At 40.0% G+C, this 24,718-nt stretch overlaps 2 protein-coding genes and 1 pseudogene across 2 annotated transcripts; all 3 read right to left on the reverse strand.

Annotated features, from left to right (window-relative positions):
* Positions 1-10,864: 10,864 nt before the first annotated feature.
* LOC145951776 (rust resistance kinase Lr10 pseudogene) lies at positions 10,865-13,203 on the reverse strand (annotated as a pseudogene).
* On the reverse strand, positions 13,153-13,857 carry LOC145952087 (uncharacterized). The gene has a single exon (XM_083064311.1). The coding sequence runs from the start codon at positions 13,855-13,857 to the stop codon at positions 13,153-13,155; it is 705 nt and encodes a 234-aa protein (XP_082920437.1).
* A 1,296-nt stretch (positions 13,858-15,153) lies between these two features.
* Positions 15,154-15,984, reverse strand: LOC145952088 (uncharacterized). The gene has a single exon (XM_083064313.1). It carries the CDS (start codon positions 15,982-15,984, stop codon positions 15,154-15,156), a length of 831 nt encoding a protein of 276 aa, XP_082920439.1.
* Between the last annotated feature and the right edge of the window lie 8,734 nt (positions 15,985-24,718).

Genomic DNA, 24,718 nt, shown 5'->3' on the forward strand with positions numbered 1-24,718 from the left:
TTGATAGTCCTTCGCTTTACAAAAGTCTCACTATCATTCAAACATTTATATAGAGAGGGGGGAAGCTATGCAGCTTCAGCTTCCACAATCCTTTGGCCAGAGGGTTTCTTATATATCCAACTAGTTGGTAGAAGCATAAGAGAGTTGTCCGATGTAGGACTAAATTTTATAAAAATACAATCTTTTTGTAGGCATCATGCAGGACCACTAGAGAACTCATTAACCGTTGGATCGTGTTGGTTTTCTTATGGTATTCTAAAAATATATTAATCTTCAATTTCAATGGTTGGATCATTGAAATTACGTTTGTAGTGAGAGATACTATCATAGCAAAAACATTGTCTGGTATAAGACTCCTATTTTCTAGCTACAATTCGAGGCCTCTGGAGAATTCATTAATCGTTGGATCATGATGAAAATTTGATGATATCTTCTTAATACATTGATCTTTAACTTCAACAGTCAGATCAGAAAAATTAGGTCTTTATCAAGAGATATTATCATAACAAAATGTTGCCCAACGTAAAATTTTCTGGAAAGGGGAATGGGCTGTTTCTATTTCTGAATGTATTGTTCCAATACTGTGAACGGCCAGTTCCAATTTGGGAATGGCTGTTCAGCACCCTAGATTAGTGTTTTTGAGTTCTTTGGGCCTTCTGGAGCTATTTTGGCCTGTTTAGGTGCTCTATTGGACCCTTAGAGGCGTACATGTTACTCTTTCCAACTGTTATGTGAGGCCTCTATGGAATTCGTTAACCGTTAGATCATGCTGAAATTTTGATGATACCTTTTCAATACATTGATCTTTAGCTTCAATAGTCAGATCATAAAATATAATAATAATAATAATAATAATAATAATAATAATAATAATAATATAAGAAATGCAAGAACTGAACATCCTTCACATGAAAAGCAAAAGCTCAAAAATCCTCGCTCAACAAAGGATTTAACGAAAGAATTATGCAAACAAGGGGCAAGGATTGCCACAAATAGAGATTCCCAATCAAGTCAAACAGAAAAGCGGGTAACCAAGACCCGTGTACAAGCAAATTTGTTTGAAGAGCAGCCTATTCCCCAGTAGTGCATATCAAGCCTATAGAGGCTTCGGATCAAATAATACTCGAGCTCTGAAACCCCCTAGCGGAATAGACCAAGCCTAGAGAAGCTTTAGCAAAATAACGCTTGTACTTCTGAACCGTCTAATTCCCACTGGATAACCACCTAGATAGAGGCAAAATAGTCAAAGCGAGGGGCATCAAAAGTATCTCCCTATCACATCAGTAGGCATCGTTTGCCTTTTGCTCACCAGCACTCTTACCTAGCAGCAATACAATAGTAGAGCTTGCTAAGGCATCGTCAACATCGATCTCTTCCTAATTCCCTAGTGAAGAAATAGAAAAATATAGCTTTGATAACCCTACCAAGAGGATGAGTTCTCTCCCATCACCACATGGGCATTTCTGACAAGTTGTCTATAAGACATCCTCGCTTAAGTTAAGAGACAATCAGGTTAAGAAAAACTTCCAAGGCTTGGAGAGGATGCAAAGAATACTCAATTCCCTATGTTTGGTCGATGAGGAACTGTTAATACCCGTCCAACTTGAGGAGGTTGTGCTCAGAAGATACCCTCAATCGACGAGGAACCACTGATACCGATCCAACTTAAGAAGGCTATGCTTAGAAGATACCTTTGATTGGTGAGGAGTTGCTAATACCTGTCCAGCCTAAAGAGGTTATGCTTAGAAGATACCTGCAATTAACGAGGAACCACTAATACCCATCCAGCCTAAGGAGGTTATGCTGAAAAGATACCTTCGATCAACGAGGAACCACTAATACCCATCCAGCCTGAGGAGGTTGTGCTCAAAAGATACCTTCCATCGACGAGGAACCACTAATACCATATAGCCTAAAGAGTCTGTGCTTAGAAGATACCTTTAGTCGATGAGGAATCGTTAATACTCATTTAGCTTGAAGAGGTTGTTCTTAGAAGATACCTTTGGTCGATGATGAACCACTGATACCCTTCCAGCCTGAGGAGGTTGTGCTTAGAAGATACCTTCAATCAACAAGGAACCACTAATACCGTCTAGCCTAAGGAGGCTAAGCTTAGAAGATACCTTTGGTCGACATAGAAACATCAATCTGTCTAACCTAGAGAGACTAAGCTCAAGAATACTCTCGGTCAACACAGAACCACTAATCTTCATTTAGCTTGGAGGTTTTGACTCGACAACACTTAACAGGCTTGGAGAGGCTACCAAAGAATACACACCTCAGGCCTGGAGAAGCTAGTAGAGACTATTCACCTTAGGCTTGGAGAGGCTATTCAAAGAATACTCACCTTAGGCTTGGAGAGGCTATGCAAAGAATATTCACCTCATGCTTGAAGAGGCTAGTAAAGAATACTCATTGAGCTTGGAGAGCTCGAAAAATATGAACTCACTACCCAGCAAGCTTGGAGAATCTCAATGAAAATGAACTTATTTGCTCAACTACAAGACATCAACGAATCTTGTCGAGCATTAGCACCTACACTAACCTAGAGAAGCGACAAAGGATACTAGTCCCCCCACTCATACCTATGAAGATGGGAAGCTAAAAATATGAACAAAATGTTTACGTCTTTACTTGTCTTTGAAAGACGCAATCACAGTATCTTTCCTACCCAAAGGACAAGTAAAAAGGGGTAACTATAGACACCAATTTTTGTCCAGGCTTTTTATACGAGGATCAAGAAACCTCTAAGACAAGAGGAGCAACCCCGGAGGTCAAGAAAGGTACAAAGGCGATCTAAGATGAAGCATGGGAAGTTAGGGAGGCATTTATGTACAAAAAAGGGGTGAAACCTTGATTTAGGCTTGGAATGGTCATTCCCACCCTTGGAACGGTCGTTCTTAATGACAATTTTCAACATAAGACCTATATTGGGAATGGTTGTTCCCAATAACCTAATTTAGTGTAGTTTTAAAGCGTGAAATGGTCGTTCCAATGTTAGGAATGGTCGTTTCACTTCCCTGGACACCTATAAAATCATGTTAGAGGCTCATTCTTCCACACACTTGATTCCTGCCCCCTCCTTGAGAATTTTGAGTGATGGTGAGGTTCTTGTAGAGTGGAGAGGCTGGCAAAAAGTACCCCTGTGTTGATTTACAAGAAGGTTTATAAAATCTTGCTTCGGAGGTTCCCAAATTCTTTTCTCTTATTTACTGCTTTATTTATCATTCTTCTTGTATGCGATAAAATAGGCATCATGTAGATAATAAAAGTAATATGTGTGTTGTAGATTAGGAATAATGTAGAGATAAATTGTCGCGTGTTTAATAAATAAAAGAGGTAAAATTTGATTACACCGCTATTATGATAAAATTGTTGTAGGGTACCGAATTTAGGCATTGTTGGGTGCCTAACACCTTTCCCATACGTAATTAACCTCCGAACCTGACTCTGGCTTTGAAGGCCAAAATGGACTTTTAAAAAAAAAACCTTTTTTTAGATGTTTTGTGTAAAATATCAGTGGTGACTCTTTCGAACTCTTTTCAAAACCATCAAAGGAGGCTTAGTCTGACATTTGGGCAATCCAAAGCTGATGAGATTTAAAAACTGGAGGTCTAAACCATCTGTTAGCAAGGTCAAAATTTCTCGGGTTCTGACACTTCTAACACCTTTAGAAGCCATTGAAGAAGCTAGGAGGAGAACAAGAAGAAAAAGATTCATTCAAGAAACTTGGGGGAGGAACTACATCAATCTAGTCTCTCTAAAGGGTTTTCCATCAGCTTAATTCTCTCTTTGATTTGCTTCCAATTATCTTATCCTCTTCCTAAGAGTGTGGTGAGATTTGAAATGACTTATCTTCTTCCTTGATGTGGCACCACTAGAAGAGAATTATTTACCATTAAAGGTGATTCCAAAGGTTTCCTCTGCCATTGGAGAAATTGATAAAGCTTGAGGAGTGTTAAGAAGGAAAAGATCTAGGAAGAAGCTTGAAGGAGAAGCTACACCAATCTAGTTCCTCTTTAAGGTTTCCATCACTTTTTTTCAAAACCAAATCTCTAAAATCACGGGGAAAAATAAGATAGTCACTACTATAGCTGCTCTGAATTCACACTACTTCTTCAAGCTCTATTTGGTATGGAAAGTTGATAAGTAGTCTCTTTGATCAGATAAGAGGTACTATTTGGTGAAATACATTTAATGTTTGCATTAGATGAGCCAAAAGGTCACTTACTACCACAAGGGAAGATGATGAAGATAGATGAAGCAAACTTGTGAGCTAGACTCAAAGTATTGCAATGGTCATCTTCTCTAGGTTATTATCTAATAAGACCAAATGCACGAGAAAGAAAAGAGAATAAACGTATATAAATGCATTTTTATAGAACCATATTCTTTGAAAATCTATTTTTCTTGTAAACATTCATTACTTTGTAATTGGTTGTATAACATCTTAGTAAGATGAACATAACTTCTTTGTAATCTTCATAACCATTGTTATAAGGTTGAGCTTGGAGAGACTTATCTAAAAAAGAATACTTATTCTTGAGCCTGAAAACAAATGACTATAAAAGAATACTTGGTTTTTGAGCTTGGAGAGACTTGACTATAAAAGAATACTAACTTGATAAGCTTGTAGAGGCTTGTCTAAAAATGAATAGTTGTTCTTGAGTCTAGAGAGACTTGACTATAAAAGAATACTTGGTTGTTAAGCTTGGATAGGCTTATTGTTGAAAGCATACTTGGATGTTAAGCTTGGAAAGGCTTGTTTCGCTCAATTCATCCACACCTCAATAGAACATTCAACCCATCATACATTCATCCATCACCTCACTAGTAAGGACATCTTCATTCAACACAACAAAACACCTTCCAAACTAAAAAATTTATACACTTGAAAATCAAATGGGTTAACAAGTCACATTGATTCCCAAAATCATCACAACATCAAGACGAACCATGCATAAAAAAGTTACTTAATAATGTATCTCAACATAACATCTCATTCAAAATGCTTTAACACATCAACAAACAACCACAATGCCCACACCTTCGTCTTAACACAACACATTATATAGTTTAAAATTGCATAGATCATCTATAGGGAACTTAAGTAGTCCACCAGTTTATCAAATAAGAAAAATCCATCAACGTGTCAAAGTTAGAGACATCAATAATCATCAACAGTATATAATCAAATGCATCCCAAATACAATATCCTACAATTTCAATTCAACAGTTATCAATGAGTAAATTCATCATGTCATTATAATATCAAATTGAACCGCCAAATCAAAACATCAAAAGCATATTTCCTTAATTCCAACATCCCCTTGCCTATCCAACAACATTTAACCATTTCCCAAAATAAAAAATCTAAGATCAACCAAGGCTTAGCCTCTTTTACCTCACATATGATCTTTACCTACTAAAAGTAAGAGATGAAGGGGGGTATGCTCTATTAAAGCACTCTAGTTTCAGCTTTTACACAACAAGGGTTGACTATAGGGAACTATTTTATGACTACTCCAAGCAACTCGGCTCTATGGTCCATACGGGAAAGTGAACAAAATTCATGCATGGAAGTAAAAGACCTATTGATACTAAATACCTTCACTTTTTCTTCAATAATAAAGGAAAAAGCCCTTCTACACCAAACATATATATTATGAAATATTAAATTATAATTATAATAAATAAAACTAATCAATTTAAAATTGGATTAAGAAACTAATCAATTATAATTATAATAATAAAACTAATCAATTATAATTATACATACATTGTTTTGAAAATAAAATTACTTTAAAAAAATAGAAGAATACTGAATATTAATAGGTATAAAAAACCCTTTACAAAAGTTCTCAATTCTAAAATTTAGAAAATAATAGAACACTAATAATATAAGTCATAATGAACCATATAGTTCAAAATAACTAGTCCTACCCAAATGTCACAATTTATTCAGAGAAGTCCCACAACATAAAAATGAAATCTAAACATCATCTCTAGCTGACTCAAACTCGTATACCTGATCTGCACCTGAAATGGCATTTAGCCCAAACCAAAAACATAAACAAAAATAGAGTGAAAATATATTTTACACATGTTAAAAACACATAAAAAAATAGGGGTAGATCTAAACATTCACAACCATCATAAGAATACACAAACAACCATAATACAAAAGTACTTAACTCATGTGGACTCATGCTCTTAGTTTTATATGCATGTGATACCATTTTTTTCGTATAAAAAGCTTGAAAATATAAGGTGGCATATGAGTACATGAACTGAGTCACCACTCAATTGGTAACCCTTTCAATCCACTCTCAACTAGAAGGAATATTTATCAAGAGCTAGTTGGGGTATCATAGCTAGTCGTGGTTACCCCTCGTCCAACTTATAGACAAGAGGTTTCCTACCATAACAACCTTGGGACCAAGATAGAAGACCATAGTGACCCTCCCACATAGACTCACATGCACCTTTAAATGAATGATGCATGAATGCATGAACTAAATCACATTATCACAATACACAAATGCGCATCACACTACTAAACCTATATCTATGCTTCTTGCTACTAGATCTCTATCTAGCCTTCACAAATGACTAAGTATAAATTTTATTTACATGGTTAAGCAATTGCTTAGACTTACTCACATCACACCTGTAACTCATAACATAAGGTCTCAAGCACAAGATCCCACAAACACAATTTCACACATTCATCATAACCCATTCATAAACACAAATACTCACAAAAGTTCACTCTCTCAAGTTCTTTTTGTTAACCATTAATATAAGTATCTTGAACCATTTTCAAGATTAAACACTTAGGGGACGTTTACTCGGGGAAAAGTTTTTTCATACCCAAGAATCATGATTCTTGGGAAATTACAAATCTCAAGAATCATGATTCTTTGAAATAGTTAAAATTTGTTTGATTACTCATAAAAGTTTTTAGGAATATTCATACAAGATTCTTGACAATTAAGATTTTCATGTTTGGTTATAATAATATATTCTTGAATATATCAATATTTTGTAAAAAAAATATCTTTTATTAAAATAGTCTCATTAGATATATTTATTTACTCAAATCTTATTACAAATATGACATTAAATTATTTTAAAAAGTTTAAAACTTATAGTTAAAACTATTTAAATATAGAATTCAACAAAATAAATAAAAAAAGAAAAAAGAAAAATTCTACATAATAAATAAGAAGGATAAAATTATATTATCTCATTTCATTCAAATAAAAATAAATAAATAAAGTGTTAACAAATACCATAAGACTTTAGAAATAAAATAGATTTTAATTATATTATTAAAATTCATAAGGTCAAGAAATAAGGAGATACAAGAAGGAAAGAGATATAGAGGGAGAGAGAAAGAAAGAGAGAGATAGAGAGATATGGGAGGGAGAGAGGAAGAAATGGGAAGTGAGAGTAAGAGAGAGATGGAGAAAGAGAAATAGAAGGAATAAGAAAGGAGAAAAGTGAGAGGGAAAAGGAGAGAAGAAGAGTGAAAGTGATAGACCATGGGCCAAGGGCCCAATCACTAGAGTTATGGCCAGGAGCATACAAGAAGGGTTGGACAGCTTGAAGACCAATGGGCTTTCTAAGCCCAAGGTACTCTTCACTTGGATTACTCTATCTTAAGGAGAAGGCCTAGTTCTACTTGTGTATAGGGTTATTTTCGCCTTTGTATTTGTGAGGCACTTTAGTTGCTTTTATTTCTTATTGTATATTATTTCTAGGGTAGGTTACTTGGGAACATTAACTCCATTTAACCTAACCTCACCCTTTTCTATTTTTTTCAGTAGTAGGAGTGGGGGTGGCATTTAGCAATGCTTGAGGGTGTGACTAGTAATTGGGCCAGAGTTAGGCCTAGGCTAAATTTTACATATTGGACTCATTTTGCTCCTATGTTTTCATAGATTTGATGTAGCTAGGTTTCATCTTCATTGGATGAACCTAACTAGACCAAATCAACATTTTTTCAAAACCGATTTTGAGCAAAATGGACCAAAATGGCCGCCTAGCTTAGCTTTTAGCTTTGGCCGAGTTTCTTCTCTTCTCCCTCAAGCTTGAGAAGCTTGTAGCACAAGCTTCTCCTTAGCTTGCTTCCCAAACAAGCTAAGTGAGAAGCTTGCTTCCCAAGCAAGCTAAGTGAGAAGCTTGCTCTACAAGTTTCTAAACTAGCCTAAAAGGTTAAGCCAACCTAACCATGGTTCCTAGTGAACCATGGTTAAAGTTAGCTTCCTCTACAAGCTACCTTCTCCTATATATTTGTAATTTGCACATTGTTCTTCACTTTTTGAGAAATGAAATCAGAATTTGACTCAAATTCTCTCCTCTTAAAGTCATAATTTCCGTGGAGAAACCTTCACTCTAGGTTTCTCTCAAAGGTTCTCAATCTTTTGGCTTGGTTCAACAAGTTTCTTCACTCTCTCTTGGAGTGGCCAAACTCTCCTTGGTGATTCAACCTCCATTGAAGTTTCTTCAAAGGAGTTCTTTAACCTTAGGCGTGGTCAACCTTAAGAGTAAGAACGGTCTTGGATGGAATGGCTTGGAAGAACATCAATCTCTTCAAGTTCACTCTATCATTTTTGGTATCTAGAGCCTAGTGCTCTTGAGGTTATGTTTTCTAACTTATTGTGTTCTTGAATTCGTCTTTTTCCTTCCTTTTTCTATGTCAAATCTTTGTGTTTCTGTATGGATCTAGTTTTTGTTCATGTATTGATGGATCCTTATGTCACATATTGTTAATTGATTCATGTTTTTTGCTTATTCCTAATTCATTGAATCAATTCGGTTTTGCACTTTAGGTTTCCTTAAACTTATGCGTTTTTTATGTTTGCTTGAGTCTCTCCATTCCTTAACATGAGTCCGTGATTGGACAACATTCATATAGCATTAATTTTGTTTTTGAATCACTTTTTTTTGTCTAGAATTCATGTGTAGTCCTTTTACATGTTATAAATTCCTAGACTAGCTTATTTGACCTAATTTTTGTGTTGTTTTGAGTCCTTATTTGGTGTGTCATTTTTGTTATTAAATCTTAACCTACTTACATGTGCTTTTTATTTACATATTTGAATTCATGATTTACTATTAGTTCTAGCAAATTTCCTAGAGTTAAGTTTCTATTATGTCTTGTTGAAAGTTTGTCAAAAAAAAATTGTTAAACACTAATTCCTATTAGATTTCTTTGAGTCTTGCTTTGTGGCTGAAACTTGTAACAATTTTTAAGGCATCAAAATAGAGGCAAAACAGAGGTGTTTGTGTTCTAAAAGCATTAGAAAAACAAGAGAAATAGTGCTTAAAAATTTGACCTAAAAATAGCACAAAATTGTGAAGCACTAGTTGAACATTGCTATGGAACACCTCTTGTTTTGTGTGAAAATTTTTGCAGCAGATTTTTATGTTTAAATCCGAGATTCATACTTGATTTAAAGGCATTAAACTCCTTTGTTAACAAAGAAAAAGAAAGAACAAAAGAAATATGTTATCTTAAGCAACTCACCTTACAATTCTCAAACTATTTTTTCTTATCTTAAGCTTTTATAACCTCGTGTGGTCTAAACATGATATCTAGAGTTACACCTATGTTATTTAGTTGATCTTTATCTTGTTGGAAATTTAAGATAATTATTTACAACTCTTATGTGACATCCAATTTTGATTTTATCTACTCGTTCAAGTCAAGCGTTCTTTCGCTTATGAAAAACTCTCAATTTGTTTGAGTGAGTTATTTCACTTAAGTGATCTTCTACCTAAGATTCTTTGTCCCAATCTTGCTAGAGTGAGTCTAAATTCGCTTAAATGAGCGACAACATTCCAGTTTGTTATACAATTTTTGGGTTTCTAACTTTCCTCTATGTCATTCCTTAACATTTTCAATCCTTAATCAATCATTAAAACATTCTCAAATCACCCTCAGAACACTTATATACCTTCAAATTATATTCCAACACTCAAATTAAAAAAATCCCAATTCACTCACATAAACCATAACCTTCAAAAAATAAAAACATATGACATACAATAAATTAACATAACTAACCACAAAATTCAACACAATATATGATCATACAACACTCAAACTAAAACAACAATAATCTCATTAAACATATACAAAAAAAAAAATACTTAAGAAGGCTTAAGAATCACCTCACTACCCACAATTCTTATATATGCCACAGATAAAGACAATCTCACTTCCCTTTTTACCTTAGATAGTGATATTTGGATGTATAAGATGCATTCTTAAGGGTACAAAATCTACTCCTCAAATTATTCAGGCAAGTTATTCTATGCAAGTCCTCTCAAGCTTTAAGAAGCAAAACACACAACTGTAAAACATAAAAATCTAAAGTTTTGATTTGAGCTTAAACCCAAACCGAAATTTAACTTTAGACTATCACAAAACCAACCCACACATTTTATTATCTTTCTAAACATATTCTTACTTTATTAAAACCAACCTTACTTTATTTTATAAACACATTTTATTTATTGTTGATTATTCGCCAGCTCTTAGTTAACTTTAAATAAGTTGACACAAATTTTTTGTGTCAGCTAAGGCATCAAAAATATTTTTTTAATAGTCGATTTGTCGACGCTAACTTAATGATTTTATTTATTTTAATTTTTTATTATCAGTTAAGTCGACATTATGTTGACACTAACTTAAAAATTTTATTTTTTAAATATTTTTATTCTTGGTTAAGCTGACACTACGTTGATACAAAATTTATTTTATTTTTTTCTTGATCTTCTTTTTCTAGCTTACTTTTTATTCATTCATATTTTTTTAGCATGGTCGAGACTCGATCCTAGACCCTCGATGTGTTAAGTTAACTAGATAACTAGCTACACCACAACACATTATGTGTATATAAGATTAAAAAATCTATCTCTATCTCTCTCAAAGCATGTATAGTGTCGAAAAAGTCAACATTATTATTTAGATAAAGCGTCGGCTTTCATAACGCTAAATTTAAATTGAGTTTAATGTTGAAAAAGTCAACGTTATTCTTTAAATATAGCGTCGGCTTTTCTAACACTAACTTAGTTTAAGTTCGGCCCAGAAAAGCCAACACTATTATTAACATATAACGCCATCTTTTGCAACATTAATTTAAATTAAGTTAGTGTTAAAAAAGCCGACGTTATATTTCTATGCTTTGGGGGAGTTTTAGAAGCTTAACCTATAATTTTTTTCTCTTTTTTTTCACTGAACTTTCTTTCTTCTTTATATTTTACTAAAATTCTATCTTTAACTTAAATAGCTCCTTAAGCACTCCTCCACATCATTCAGTTCATTTAAAAAGCTAATAATAGTTACATAAGTAATTCAAACAAAAATATAAAATTCAATAATTATCTCATATGATCAAACACTTACAATTAAACATATCATAAAAAATTAAACAAAACACTTATAGGTATGCAAAAAAACCAACTTCTCTTTACAATTACAAGTCATCCACATATCAACCATGAAAGTTAAGTTTCCATGAACCCTAAATGCTATGATCTATTTGTCTTTCTTTTTTTTTACATGTTTTCGTGGGTTTTGGTTTGGTCCCCCCACTTGTACTAATACTTTTACTTTCTTTTATTCTTTAGTACATTTTGATATGCTGCAGATGATTGGTGTGGATGAAGGTGCTAACTTGGTTAGGATCTCTTTTTCCACACAGTGATGCCTTTGCATATCTATTTTTTTCAAAAAAAATGAACCCTAAATGCTAAAACTCATAAATAATTCAAAATTTAAATTTCCATGAATCCTAAATACTCAAACTCGTATAAACAATTTAATTTGTCAAAACAATCAATCAAGACAAAAATTACAAAACTTTGGGGTATTCATAACCCATCCTAGAAAATTAAAATTGGAATTAAGGGATACTCCACTACTTGTTATATGAAATTGAACCCATGAACAATATAACCTATTCTTTCTTACCTAAAAAGATGATTTCACGAAGGCAAAGTGAAATTATAGATCACTCCTCAAATGTCCCGCTCCTTCATTTTGTAGCTCTGATAAAACAATTTTTTCAAGATAAAAAAAAAATTAAATTAAGCATTAGAAAAAAAAGATAAAGTCTTAAAAATCCTAATAACTCTAAGGATGAGTTAGTCTACCCAAACTTTTGTTTTCAGTGAAAGCCCATAATCTCATTAAACTTTATAAAAACACCTCCTATTTTCAGCCCACTACTTCCAAAGTAATTATTATTTCATTAAAATCATAAAGTAACATATTTAATAAATACTATTAATATGTATAAATTTTTAAAAGAATATTGAAGTGATACATCATTTACCATATGGGATTAGTCGTAGTTTCCATGGAATAACTAGAAGAACTGATGAAGTCGGTCGATGTTGTTTGACTAGAGTAGATTCTTTGATCTTCTTCCATTGTTTCATTTGGATATAGAGAAGGCTTTGGAGGCATTTCCAGGCTTTCTAAGTCTCCTTCAAGCATTTCGACTACTTTGCTCATTGAGGGACGGTCATTTGGTTTCAATTGTATACACCAAAGTGAAACTATGATCATTTTTTTTGCTATTTTATTTTCTTCCTCGTTGACATCTTCCATTACTATATCTTTCTCTTTTTCAAGTTGATTATAAATCCAAAAAGGAAAATAAAGTTGGCTTGAACGCTCTACATCAAGACTTAGATTTTTTCTCCTGCTTGTCATCTCCATCAAAAGCATTCCAAAGCTGTAAACATCAGCCTTGTGTGATACTCCCCCAATATTCTTGTAAAACAATTCTGGAGCCATATACCCAATCGTTCCCCTTGCCGCTGTCACGGTGACAATGCTATTATCTATTGGATATAGTTTTGCCAATCCAAAGTCAGAGACCTTTGGGGTGAAATTTTCATCTAGTAGGATGTTATGGGGTTTGATATCAAAATGCAAAATCTGCATCTCACACCCATGATGGAGATAAGCAATCCCTCGAGCTACTCCAATTGATATATTGTATATTTGCTCATAGGTTAAATGTATACTTTCATCTTTAGAAAAAATAAGTTTGTCAAGAGATCCATTAGACATGAATTCATAAACAAGAGCACGTTTTGAACCCTCAACACAATATCCAATTAGTTGTACTACATTTTGATGATGTATTCTTCCAATTGTTGCAACTTCACTAATAAAGTCTTGCCCTTTACCTTTTGACACTGTATACACTTCTTGACAAACTCAGCACAATCTCCTTTTAAAGTCGGCCAGTAATAGCCGGCTCGTAACACTTTTGCTGCCAAGGTTCGAGCCCCGGAATGAGAGCCACAGATACCCTCATGGACTTCCCGCATCACATAGTCGCCCTGCAGGTCGTCGATGCATTTGAGCAACGGGGTGGAGAACCCCCGCCTGTAGAGTTCATTATTTATTATGGAGTACCGAGCTGCCTGGGTACGCAATTTTCTTGCTTCCATCGGTTCGGTGGGCGACTCCCCTTGGAGGATGAAGTTATGAATGGGAGTCATCCAATTCGGTGTTCCCGCATTGGCTGTCATGCACTCTGCTGCCACACTCGGGGAAGAAACCTCTAGGTGAATGGTAGTTCTCAGTTGTCCCGGTTTCCTGCTGCTAGCGAGCTGAGCTAGCTGATCGACTCGTTCATTGTTGCCTCTTGGAACATGCCTAACTCGGACCTCGGCGAAATCATCTTTGAGTTTCTGAAAGAGGTGGTAATACTGCAACAAATTAGCATCTTTGACTTGAAAGTTAATGTTGACCTGCTCGGCCACAATTTTCGAGTCGGTCCAGCACATGACTTTTCTCACACCCATTTCAGCTGCTAATCTCATTCTGGCCAGTAACGCTTCGTACTCCGCTTAGTTATTAGACGCTCGAAAACCGAAGCGGAGTGATTGTTCAACCGTGATTCCTGAGGGACTGGCGAGGATTATCCCCGCCCCGCTCCCTTGAGCATTAGAGGACCCGTCGACATGCATGGTCCATGACTCGTCTTCAAAACTACCTGGGGGGTTGAGTTCGTTGACGAAGTCAACCAAATGCTGCGACTTGATAGGTCCCCTCGGCTCAAAAGATATGTCAAATTCTGAGAGCTCGACCGAACAAGCCATCATTCTACCAGCAATTTCTGGCTTCCGAAGGACTTTCGCAACTGGGCAGTCGGTTCGGACGACTATCCTATGACTTTGGAAATATTGCCTGAGCCGACGGGCGGCGTAGACGAGTGCTAGAGCTACCTTTTCTATCAACTGGTAGCGCCGCTCGGCGTCTTGCAGTGTCCGACTGGTAAAGTATACGGGTTGTTGGTCCCCCTGGTTTTCTTGTATTAAAACAGCGCTTACCGAGTGACTTGATACGGCAAGGTAGGCTATCATATCGGAGTTGCAATCGATTTGGAGAGTACAGGGGGTGAGCTAAGGCGTTGTTTGAATTGCTGGAATGATTCTTCACATTCTTGGGTCCAACTAAACTGCTTTGCTTTCTTTAACAGGGCAAGGATCGGTTGGGATATCTCGGCCAACCGGGGAAGAGGGGGTGAGCTAAGGCGTTGTTTGAATTGCTGGAATGATTCTTCACATTCTTGGGTCCAACTAAACTACTTTGCTTTCTTTAACAGGGCAAGGATCGGTTGGGATATCTCGGCCAATCGGGGAAGAAACCGAGAGAGTGAGGTGAGTCAGCCTGCTAACTTTTGCACTTCTTTAAGAGTGCTTGGACTCTTCATTTCCAATATAGCCTGGCATTTATCCGGGTTCGCCTCGATGCCTCGGCTGGACAACATGAACCCCAAGAACTTCCCGCCGGACACACCAAACATTTTTCGGGATTCAACCTCATTCGATGTTGCTGGAGTGCTCGGAATACTTTGGCCAGGTCGCGCACATGGGCAGAAACATCATTGGACTTTACGACCATGTCATCAACATAAACATCCATGCACCGACCGATCTGATCATGGAAAATTTTATGCATCAATCGCTGGTACGTGGCCCGACATTCTTCAAGCCGAACGACATCACCCGGTAGCAATAGTTGGCCGTTTCGGTGATAAACGCTGTTTTTTCTTCATCTTGAGGGTGCATGCGGATCTGGTTATACCCCGAATATGCGTCAAGGAAGGATAAGAATCAGTGGCCGGATGCCCCATCAACGAGACGATCGATATTGGGCAACGGGTAGGCGTCTTTCGGGCAAGCCTTGTTCAAGTTGGTGTAATCGGTACACATACGCCATTTTCCGTTCGGCTTTCGGACCATGACCACATTAGCCAGCCACGTTGTATAGTGTACTTCCCGGATAAACTGTGCTTCCAATAATTTGGCGACTTCCGCTTCGATTGCGGCCTTCCTCTCTTCCCCGGTCTTTCGACGCCGCTGGGCAATCGGCCTTGCCTCCCTGCTGATTGAGAGTTTATGGCAAAGAAAATCTGGGTCGATGCCTGGCATGTCGGAGGGGTGCCATGCAAATAAATCTCGGTTGTCAAGTATTACTTGTCCGATAGCTGCTTTCTCCTGTTCCGAGAGAATGGTTCCCAGGTAAGTGAGTTGGGCGTCTGATATTCTGACCTGGAGAGGTTGCTTTTCTTCAATAGGTTCAACTCTTTCATCCTGGTCCATTCGGGGGTCAAGGTCAAGTGTCGTTTGCGATGATACCGAGTGGATACGTTTAGGTTCCTCGGTAGTTTCCGCACAAGGTTTTGGTAACCGCAGGCTGGCAAAGTAACATTCACGCGCAGTTTTTTGGTCGGCATGGACAGTGATCACCCGCCCCGAACCGGACGGAAACTTCATGGCTAGGTGAGGGGTGGAAACAATCGCGCCGAGTCTATTCAGAGATGGCCGGCCGAGCAGGATGTTGTAGGATGTATTGGCGTTGACCACCACATATTTTACCGGGATGTCACGGTATTCTGCTCCTTCAAATCCGAATCGGGTCGACAACTTGATGTACCCCTTCATTTTGACTCGTTCGCCAGAGAATCCGACCAATGGTTCGTCATACAGGACCAACTTAGACTCCGGGATGCCCAACTATTTAAACGTGCTCCAATACAAGATGTCGGCTGAACTTCCTTGATCAACCAGCATTTTGCGCACAATGCAGTTATGAATTTCAACACTGACCACCATCGGGTCGTCCTGATCCGGGTCGATCCCCCTGAAGTCGGCCTCGGTGAAGGTAATAGTAGGCAGCTGACGCCAAGCCATCTCAACGGCATGGACATGTTGAACGGCATGTAGATGTCTTCGCTGCGCCGACGAAGAAGAACCACCACCCGCAAATCTGCCTGCTATCATGTTGATGACCCGCCGAGTTTGTGAAGTAGGTTCCGGGTCTCGCCTTTCCCTGGAACGACTCCGCTCCCTATATCCGCGAGTCTCTGTTCTTCTTGGTTCAGGGTGGTCAGGCCGTCTTGACCGATCGGCATGTCGAGACGAATTGGGGCGATCCACGAAACCTTGGAGTTGTCCCTTCTTAATTAAGTCTTCGATCTTATCTTTTAGGGCTGTGCACTCCTCCGTTGAATGTCCTCTATTACGATGGTACCTGCAAGACTTCGCTGTATCAGCCCTGGGTGGGGTCGAAGCCCTTTTCGGGACGGTTAGCACTTCAGAGGCCACTGCTTGTTCTAGTATGGTTGTTCTACTAGTGTTTAGTGGTGTGTACTGCGAGTATCTTGGTCCGCGAGGGGGCCTCTCACGGGGTACCAATTCCTTAGGTCGGCTTCAGAAACTGCTTTCGGTCAGCTTTTCCGACTTGGTTGCTACCTCTGTCCTAGCTTGGTTGCGAAACTCGGCTAGCTCCTCCATCTGCATATACTTATCGGCTCTTCGCCGGAGATCGTCCATGTCGGCGGGTGGCTTCTTGCAAATGTGTCGCCACCCGCCGAAATGGACATTGGCATTCGCGACGATGGTTGGACTCTTTTTAAGTTTTGAAAAATGATGGATTGTTAGAACGACTTATTCTCAAACTGAGACCTCATCGAGCTAACAATTTTGTTTAAATGACTCTCACCAATCCATGTTAATCCCAAGCGGGACCCTCCATGGATTGGTGGTTTTCGCAAAAAGAAGGGGTTCTTGGAGTCGCCACCAATGTTTTACTCAAAACATTGGAAAAAGATGTAAGGCAATTGATTTTCGCAAATCAACTTCGGCCATTACAACCAGAGTTGGGTAAGGGAGTCGGTTACGTGTGAGGAAGGTGTTAGCACCCCACAACGCCCCTTTCGGGTTCCCTATGACAGATTATTTCATAAATAATAGCGTAAAGTTACTAAATTACCCCCATTTATTAGAAACGATTATAAGTAAAATATTTACATGATGAAAGCTCTAAACATGCAATGCAACAATCAAAAAGCAATAAATAAAAGCGGTAAAAGAAGAGATTTGGAAAGAAACCTTCGAAGCGGGCTTTTATATATTCAAAACGAAGTTTAGGAGGCTTTTTGGCGCTCCTTCCCACTACACGTCCGCTCGCTCCTTTCCCTAAAGATAATTTTTACTATGGAAATCAAAGAGATTTCCCTTCGACTTGTTCGAGTCTCAAGCTAATGGCTCATGACTCAAGAACTTTGTCGGATTGGCTCTCGGAGAGACTTCTAGGGCAGAGAATAGCTCAAAAACCCAAGAATACTCAGCACGAGGGTCCAGAAGTGTGGAAAAAGTGTGGGAGGACGTGCCAATGACGTCCTATTTATAGGATTGAGGCGCAATACGGCCTGGGAGGTCAATACGGCCCGTACTGGGTTTTTGAACTACAGTACGGCCGTATTGAATTTGGTACGGCCGTACTGAAGTTCAAAAACTTCAGTACGGCCGTATTGATTTCACTACGGCCCGTACTGAGTTTTTGAACTACAGTACGGCCGTATTGAATTTGGTACGGCCGTACTGAAGTTCAAAAACTTCAGTACGACCGTATTGATTTCACTACGGCCGTATTGTAGTTCAAATGGCTCAGTACGCGTATTGAACCTCTAGGAGGGTGTATTGAGCTCCAATCCTCGCACACCCTTATTCTAAGCTACTCTAAGACTTCTAGACCTACAAAGAATCATCCTAGGGTCTTCCAGGAGTCCTTCCGGCTGACTTTCCTTCGGTCTTCGAGAGTCTTTGAGCTTTATTTCCGACCCGGACAATTTTAGGGGTCTACAGCTGCCCCCCCTTTACTTAGTCGAACGGCTTTTTTGGTGTACCGGTTGACAAGTAAAGGAGTTGACCCAATTGTCCGGGGAGTAGGCCATCCTTCCGACTTGTAGTGTCTTCAGGTGGGAAAATTGTTGAGTAGCCTCTCCAGGGTGAGTATTAGTCGTCGCCTCTCCAGGCTCGTGCATACCTCGGTGTTTCTGACAACCTCGGTAGCGTGAGTTTGCCCTCTCCAGGGTCTGCATGCCTCGGTGTTTCTGACGACGTTGGCAGCTGCATACCTCCGTGTTTCTGACGACGTCGGTAGCTGAGTATTAGTCGTCGCCTCTCCAGGCTCGTGCATACCTCGGTGTTTCTGATAACCTCGGTAGCTGCATACCTCCGTGTTTCTGACGACGGGGTAGCTGAGTATTAGTCGTCGCCTCTCCAGGCTCGTGCATACCTCGGTGTTTCTGACAAGCTCAGTAGCTGCATACCTCCGTGTTTCTGACGACGGGGTAGCTGAGTATTGGTCGGCGCCTCTCCAGGCTCGTTGCATACCTCGGTGTTTCTGACAACCTCGGTAGCTGCATACCTCCGTGTTTCTGACGACGGGGTAGCTGAGTATTAGTCGTCGCCTCTCCAGGCTCGTTGCATACCTCGGTGTTTCTGACAACCTCGGTAGCGTGAGTTTGCCCTCTCCAGGGTCTGCGGTTTGCCCTCCCTAGGGTTGCATACCTCCGTGCTTCTGGTCACTTTGGTAGCGTGAGTTTGCCCTCTCCAGGGATTTGTGATGATTTTGTCTCCACAGTCCACGATGCTGCTTCGACGGTTGTTTTTGATTTTGGTGCCGCTGAGGGCTGGATAACGCAGGGATCCGTCTAGGGGATGTGCAATTACTCATAGGTTCTTGTGTCCCAACTTTCCATTGCGTAGTTGGTGCCCACTGGGGAAATTCTGATTCCTTGAGGATGCAGACACAAAGATGCTCTTTCTGAGGTGAGCGATGCCTTATGATTGGCTGACGTCCTTTCGACGTTGGTGGAGTATCCCGGTTATCCTTATTCGGGTGACTCTTTTGATTTTCTGGTTTTGTTGCCTCTGCGTAGGCTGTTATCCGCTGGGGGATTCTGTCGTATTGATCTTGATTGGCCTCTTCTGTTAGGCGGATTATCTTGACGTTCGAATTCCGCTTGGGGAACGGTTATTGATCTTTTCAGATTTTTCTCTTTTTTGAAGGAATGCCTCTGAGTAGGCGAATGGGGATTGAGGATCTTGTGTATCCCAGAGTATTATTTAGAAAGCCTCTTCAGGCTTAGCTTCACTCGTCGCTCGAGTTAGAAAGCTATCTTCCACTGAGGAAGTCTGAGTCCTTTGACTCGGATATTTTGTTTGGATGATCATGCTTCCATTGGGGAATCTTGCTGATCTTGCTCTGATAGCTTTTACTGGGAATTCGGCCCAAGAGTGCAAGTTGAGATGTCTCTGGGGAGTATTATTTCGGCAAGCCTCTCCAGGCTCAGTTATTCTGTACAATTGTCGGATTTTCTGAATTTTTGCCTTTTTTGTCGATTTTCGGCTTTTTCTGTACAGAAATTAAAGTGCTAAAGAATTTGGATTCAAGAGTGGAAAATTTCATTTATTAAATGGAATGAAATTTGTACAATGGTAATGAAAAGAGTGGGGCACAGCCCGATCAATCAAATAAACAAAAAGCAAGAAAAATAGCCGGTCTTCACTCCTCTGCCGGCGGATCCTGTGGAGGGTCTGGGAAGCGACGATGCAGCCAGACTGACAGGCTGTCAAAATCCTGTCTCATGGCGTCTATGCTGTGCTGAGCAGTGTCGAATCGAGCGTCGATGCTCTGCTGCAACGCGTCGAAACGAGCATCAAAGTAGGCCCTGTCCTGCTGCGAGGTGTTGGCCTCTGGCTACGGGTCCACATCACCCGGGAGCTCGATGTTCTCGAAGAGCTCGCTGAAGGTGTCGTGGGTGGTCGCTCGTACATATTGCCTCCCTGCCCTGGCGATGATCTTCATGTTGAGCAGGGTGGCAGCATTGATGGGCTTGGGCGCCAACTCCCCCGCATCTACGCCATCGGGGCACCCCCAAGTCTCGGCGAGTCGTGAAAGGAGCGTGGAGACCATAATGTATCCTCGCCGAGCGTCGCTACCCTCTCTTGCCCCCAGATTCTTTATATGCTCGAGGAAAAAGAATCCGGGGTTGGCCCTCTGTCCGGTGGCCATGTAGTAAAGAGCCAGCAGATCCTGCCGCATCACTGACTCTGGACTCTTCAGTCTGGCATGGATGGAGCCGGTGATCAGCTTGTGGCAAATCCGGAGCGCAGTCGGGAGCCGAGTACCCTTCACTCCAGCGTGGTAATCCATCTGACCCGTGACCTCTCTCCACATCTCGGTCGGGGTCAGATTATCGGGGCACTCACAGACGGCATCTCGATATTCCAGCTGATCGGCTCGCTGAAAGAAGCCAGCCTGGACGTTGAATTCGTCCAGTGTCAGGGAGCGGTATCCTCCCTTCATCCAGAAGTCCACCGAGTAGACCGTCGCGCCGTAACTGTTCGTCGACTCTGTGACGCCGACGGTAGCCAGAAACTCCTTCGTCGTAGTCGGATAGATCTTAGGGTGGGGATCAAGGAGAAACCCCCATCCTATGGCGGCGATGTAGCCTCTGACCTCATCCTCCCATTCCATTGCCCGGAGGATGTTGAAGTCGAGCACCCTCGACGAATGGAAGATGAACGACTCGAGGAACTCCAGCCTCTCTTGATGCCGCGCGGTCATTTCGAGTTGCGCGGAGACTCTCTGTCTCTTTCTTGATGACTTGGCCATTTCTCGGAATTGGAGAGATCTCAGACACACTCACAGACAAAGTATGCAGAGGGATGGGAATGCTGTGAAGAATGAGAGAAGGAGGGGCGTATTTATAGAAAAAAGTAGGTCAGTACGGCCCGTATTGAATTCAATACGGCCGTACTGACCTTACCGTTAATATACAAAAGCTTGATTCAATACGGGCCGTATTGAATTCAATACGCCCGTATTGATGTGAACGTTACGGCCAATACGGCCGTATTCATCTCAGTACGCCCGTATTGAGTTGAAAAGTTGTTCATAACCCTAATTTCAATACGGGCGTACTGAACATGGTACGGGCGTATTGAAGTTTTTTTTTTTTTTTTTTTATAAACAGAGAATAAGTGATCTTCCAGTACACCTATCATCTGTATGCATGTATGCGGTATGATGCACCTAATTCTATTTGATTTATTTTTCAAAAGAATTAACCGATGCGTTTCTTTGCTTGGATTTTTGCCATTCCTCTAGACGGGCTGTGCGCTGCCGATTTCTGTAACCGAGGAATGATGCGTGTTATATCGAGATTGGTGTCATCAACCCAGTGATACTTCCCTTCCTTTAGAAGACGTATCAACCTTCCTATTGACCACTATATCTCCATGTTTCCACTAGATTATTCTAAAATCGTTTGGGACAAGAGAAAAGAAAGGAAAGATATTTTTGTTCAAAAGTTTGTGTTTTAGAGGGGATTATTATTGTTTTGAAAACGGTTTTTGTAAGAATGGCTGGCCAAGGTAGGCTCATGTGTTTAGGCTTGTTTGATTAAACACTTATGAAGTTAAGAAAGTCTTGTTATTGACGTTGTGATTCGACAACTTAGATAGTTTCCCTTGAACCTTTCTTTTTGAATTCAGCTCATGGTACCATCATGGATTTCTTTTGCTTTTTGATTGTCCTTATTTTTTTGCCTAAAACACCCTTTTGTGGCTTCTCAGCGGACCTTTGTTTTTGTTTATTTTTGCAACCCTAATTTTTGCCTAGGTCACCCTTTCGTGGGATTCCTAGCGGGTTCTTTGCTCTTATTTTTGCGTAGCCCCCTTTTTGGGTTTCCTGTCGAGCTTTTTTTTGTTTTTATGATTTTTGTTTTTAAAGGATTTCTTTTTTATCCATGATGGCACTTGTCGAGGCCAAGGAATGGTGCTCCAAGTTGTCATACACACTTCCACATAAAAATGATGCGGGTTTATTGTTATTAAGACGATTTTAACCTCATTCATGCTTATTCAAACAGGGTTAAAAATAATGTGGTCTAGAAATTTATTGCAAGCAAGAAAAGAAGCAATAAGAAATAATAAAGAACGATTTTATTATAATTATAGCGGAAACATGTGCCCTATCGAGGCTCGGGGGTCGGGCTGTCCCCGAGGAGTAATCTCTAACAGTCATCAGGTCTATACATCCCTATCGGAAGGAGAAGAGCACTTGATGACGACGACCGGCCTTGACGCTTGTGAACCGGCCTTCCTAAAGATCTGGCTTAAAGAACGTCGAGAAGGATCTTGGTTCCTCTTCGTCCTTTGATCTTTATTAGGGTTGTATCCTAACCCTTGTTTCCCCGGATTATCCTTAATAATGGGTAGCTCGGGAATTCCTTGGGAATCCTTGCCAAGTCCTTGTCCAGGCAAGTATCCGTTCTTGGTGAGCATGTAGGCTACCTTCTTCATTTCTCGGGGAAACGTTTCGACATTGGCGATCTCCAATGCTTGGAAGGCGGTCTCTAGAGCTTCCTCTGCTGCATCCACGTAAGGTATGGCAGATGGCTTGCTGATGAGTATGTCATCTTCGGCTTGTACGGTCACCAGCTTGTCACCCACTATGAATTTGACTTTCTGGTGGAGCGTAGAGGGAACAGCTTTTGCATCATGAATCCAAGGTCGGCCGAGGAGACAGCTGTACGCGGGAGTAATGTCCATCACTTGAAATTCGACATTAAAGATGGTGGGTCCAATTTGGATTGGAAGATTAATTTCTCCCACCACTTCTCTTTTAGAACCGTTGAAAGCTCGGACGATCATGTTGCTCGGGCGCATTTGGATTCCCTTGATTGCCACTTAATCAAACGTTCTTTTTGGCATTACATTCAAGGAAGATCCGTTATCCACCAAGACTTTAGCGATGTGATATTCCTTGCACTTTACAGAGATGTGCAAGGGCTTGTTGTGGTTCGGTCCCTCAGCGGGGATTTCTTCATCGGTGAAAGTGAGGTGATCGTTAGCCGTGATGTGACTGTAGACCCCTAAAATTGTCCGGGTCGGAAATAAAGCTTGAAGACTCTCGAAGACTGAAGGAAGATCAGCCAGAAGGACTCCTGGAAGGCCCTAGGAGGGTTCTCTGTAGGTCTAGAGGTCTTAGAATAGCTTAAAATAAGGAAGTGGAGGGAATGAAGCCCAATACGGCCGTACTAAACTTAATACGGCCGTATTGAAGCTTCAATATGGCCGCAGTGAACTCAATACGGCGTATTGAAGTTTCTGAACTTCAATACGGCCGTACTGAAATCAATACGGCCGTATTGAAGCTTCAATACAGCCGCAGTGAACTCAATACGGCCATATTGAAATTTCTGAGCTTCAATACGGCCGTATTGAACTCAATACGGCCGTATTGAAGTTCAAAAATTTCAATACGGCCGTATTGATTCTGTAGCCCGTATTGGGCCTGTTCCCTATAAATATGACGTCAATTGGACGTCATTTCACACTTTTTCACTGAGTTTTGACTCCCTCCTTGAGTATTCTGGGGTTTTTGAGCAGTGTTCTGCCCTAGAAATCTCTCTGGGAGTCGATCCGACGAAGTTCTGGAATTCCGAGCACTTAGCTTGGAGATTCGAACCTAGTCGAAGGGAAATCCTCCGGATTTCCATAGTCAAAATTTTATAGGAGGGAGCGAGCGGGCTTGTAGAGCGAGGGAACGCCAAAAAGCTTCCCAGTTTTACGAAATATATAAAAGCACGCTTCAAAGGTTTCTTCTTAAAGTCTTTCCTTTTACTGCTTTCTGTGTGCATATTTAAACTGTCATCATGTAGATAGTTAATTTATAATTGCTTAGAATAAATAGGGGTAATTTAGTAATTTTTGTACTATTATTTTTAGAAATAATCTGTCATAGGGAACCCGAAAGGGGCGTTGTGGGGTGCTAACACCTTCCCCACACGTAACCGACTCCCTTACCCAACTCTGGTTGTAATGGCCGAAGTTGATTTATAAAACCAATTGCCTTATCCCTTTTTCCAATGTTTTGAGTAAAACATTGGTGGCGACTCCATGAACCCTTTTACTACGAAAACCACTAATCCATGGAGGGTCCCGCTTGGGATTAACATGGATTGGTGAGACATTTAATAAATAAATTGGATAAGATCGACAAGGTCTCAGTTTGAGAACAAGTCGTTCTAATAATCCAATACATTTTCAAAACTAAAATAAAAGCGAGCTCGACCGTCTTCGCGAATGCCGAAAGCCCGTTTCGGGCCGGTGGCGACAGATGGCGACTCTGCTGGGGAAGCTTCGAGAGTCAGTCCCATTTAGTGACAGATTGTTTTTAACAAATAATAGTTAGAAATTACTTCGTTACCCCTTGCTTGTATGATAACATGATTTATTATATGGCTTTAAATAACTGTTGTATGTTTAAATTCCGCAATTGTTTGAAATACAAACTGTACACAAACCTTTGCACACAACA

This window comes from Cajanus cajan, chromosome 9 (assembly GCF_000230855.2).
Source record: "Cajanus cajan strain Asha chromosome 9, NIPB_CcT2T_4, whole genome shotgun sequence".
Taxonomy (NCBI): Eukaryota; Viridiplantae; Streptophyta; class Magnoliopsida; order Fabales; family Fabaceae; genus Cajanus; species Cajanus cajan.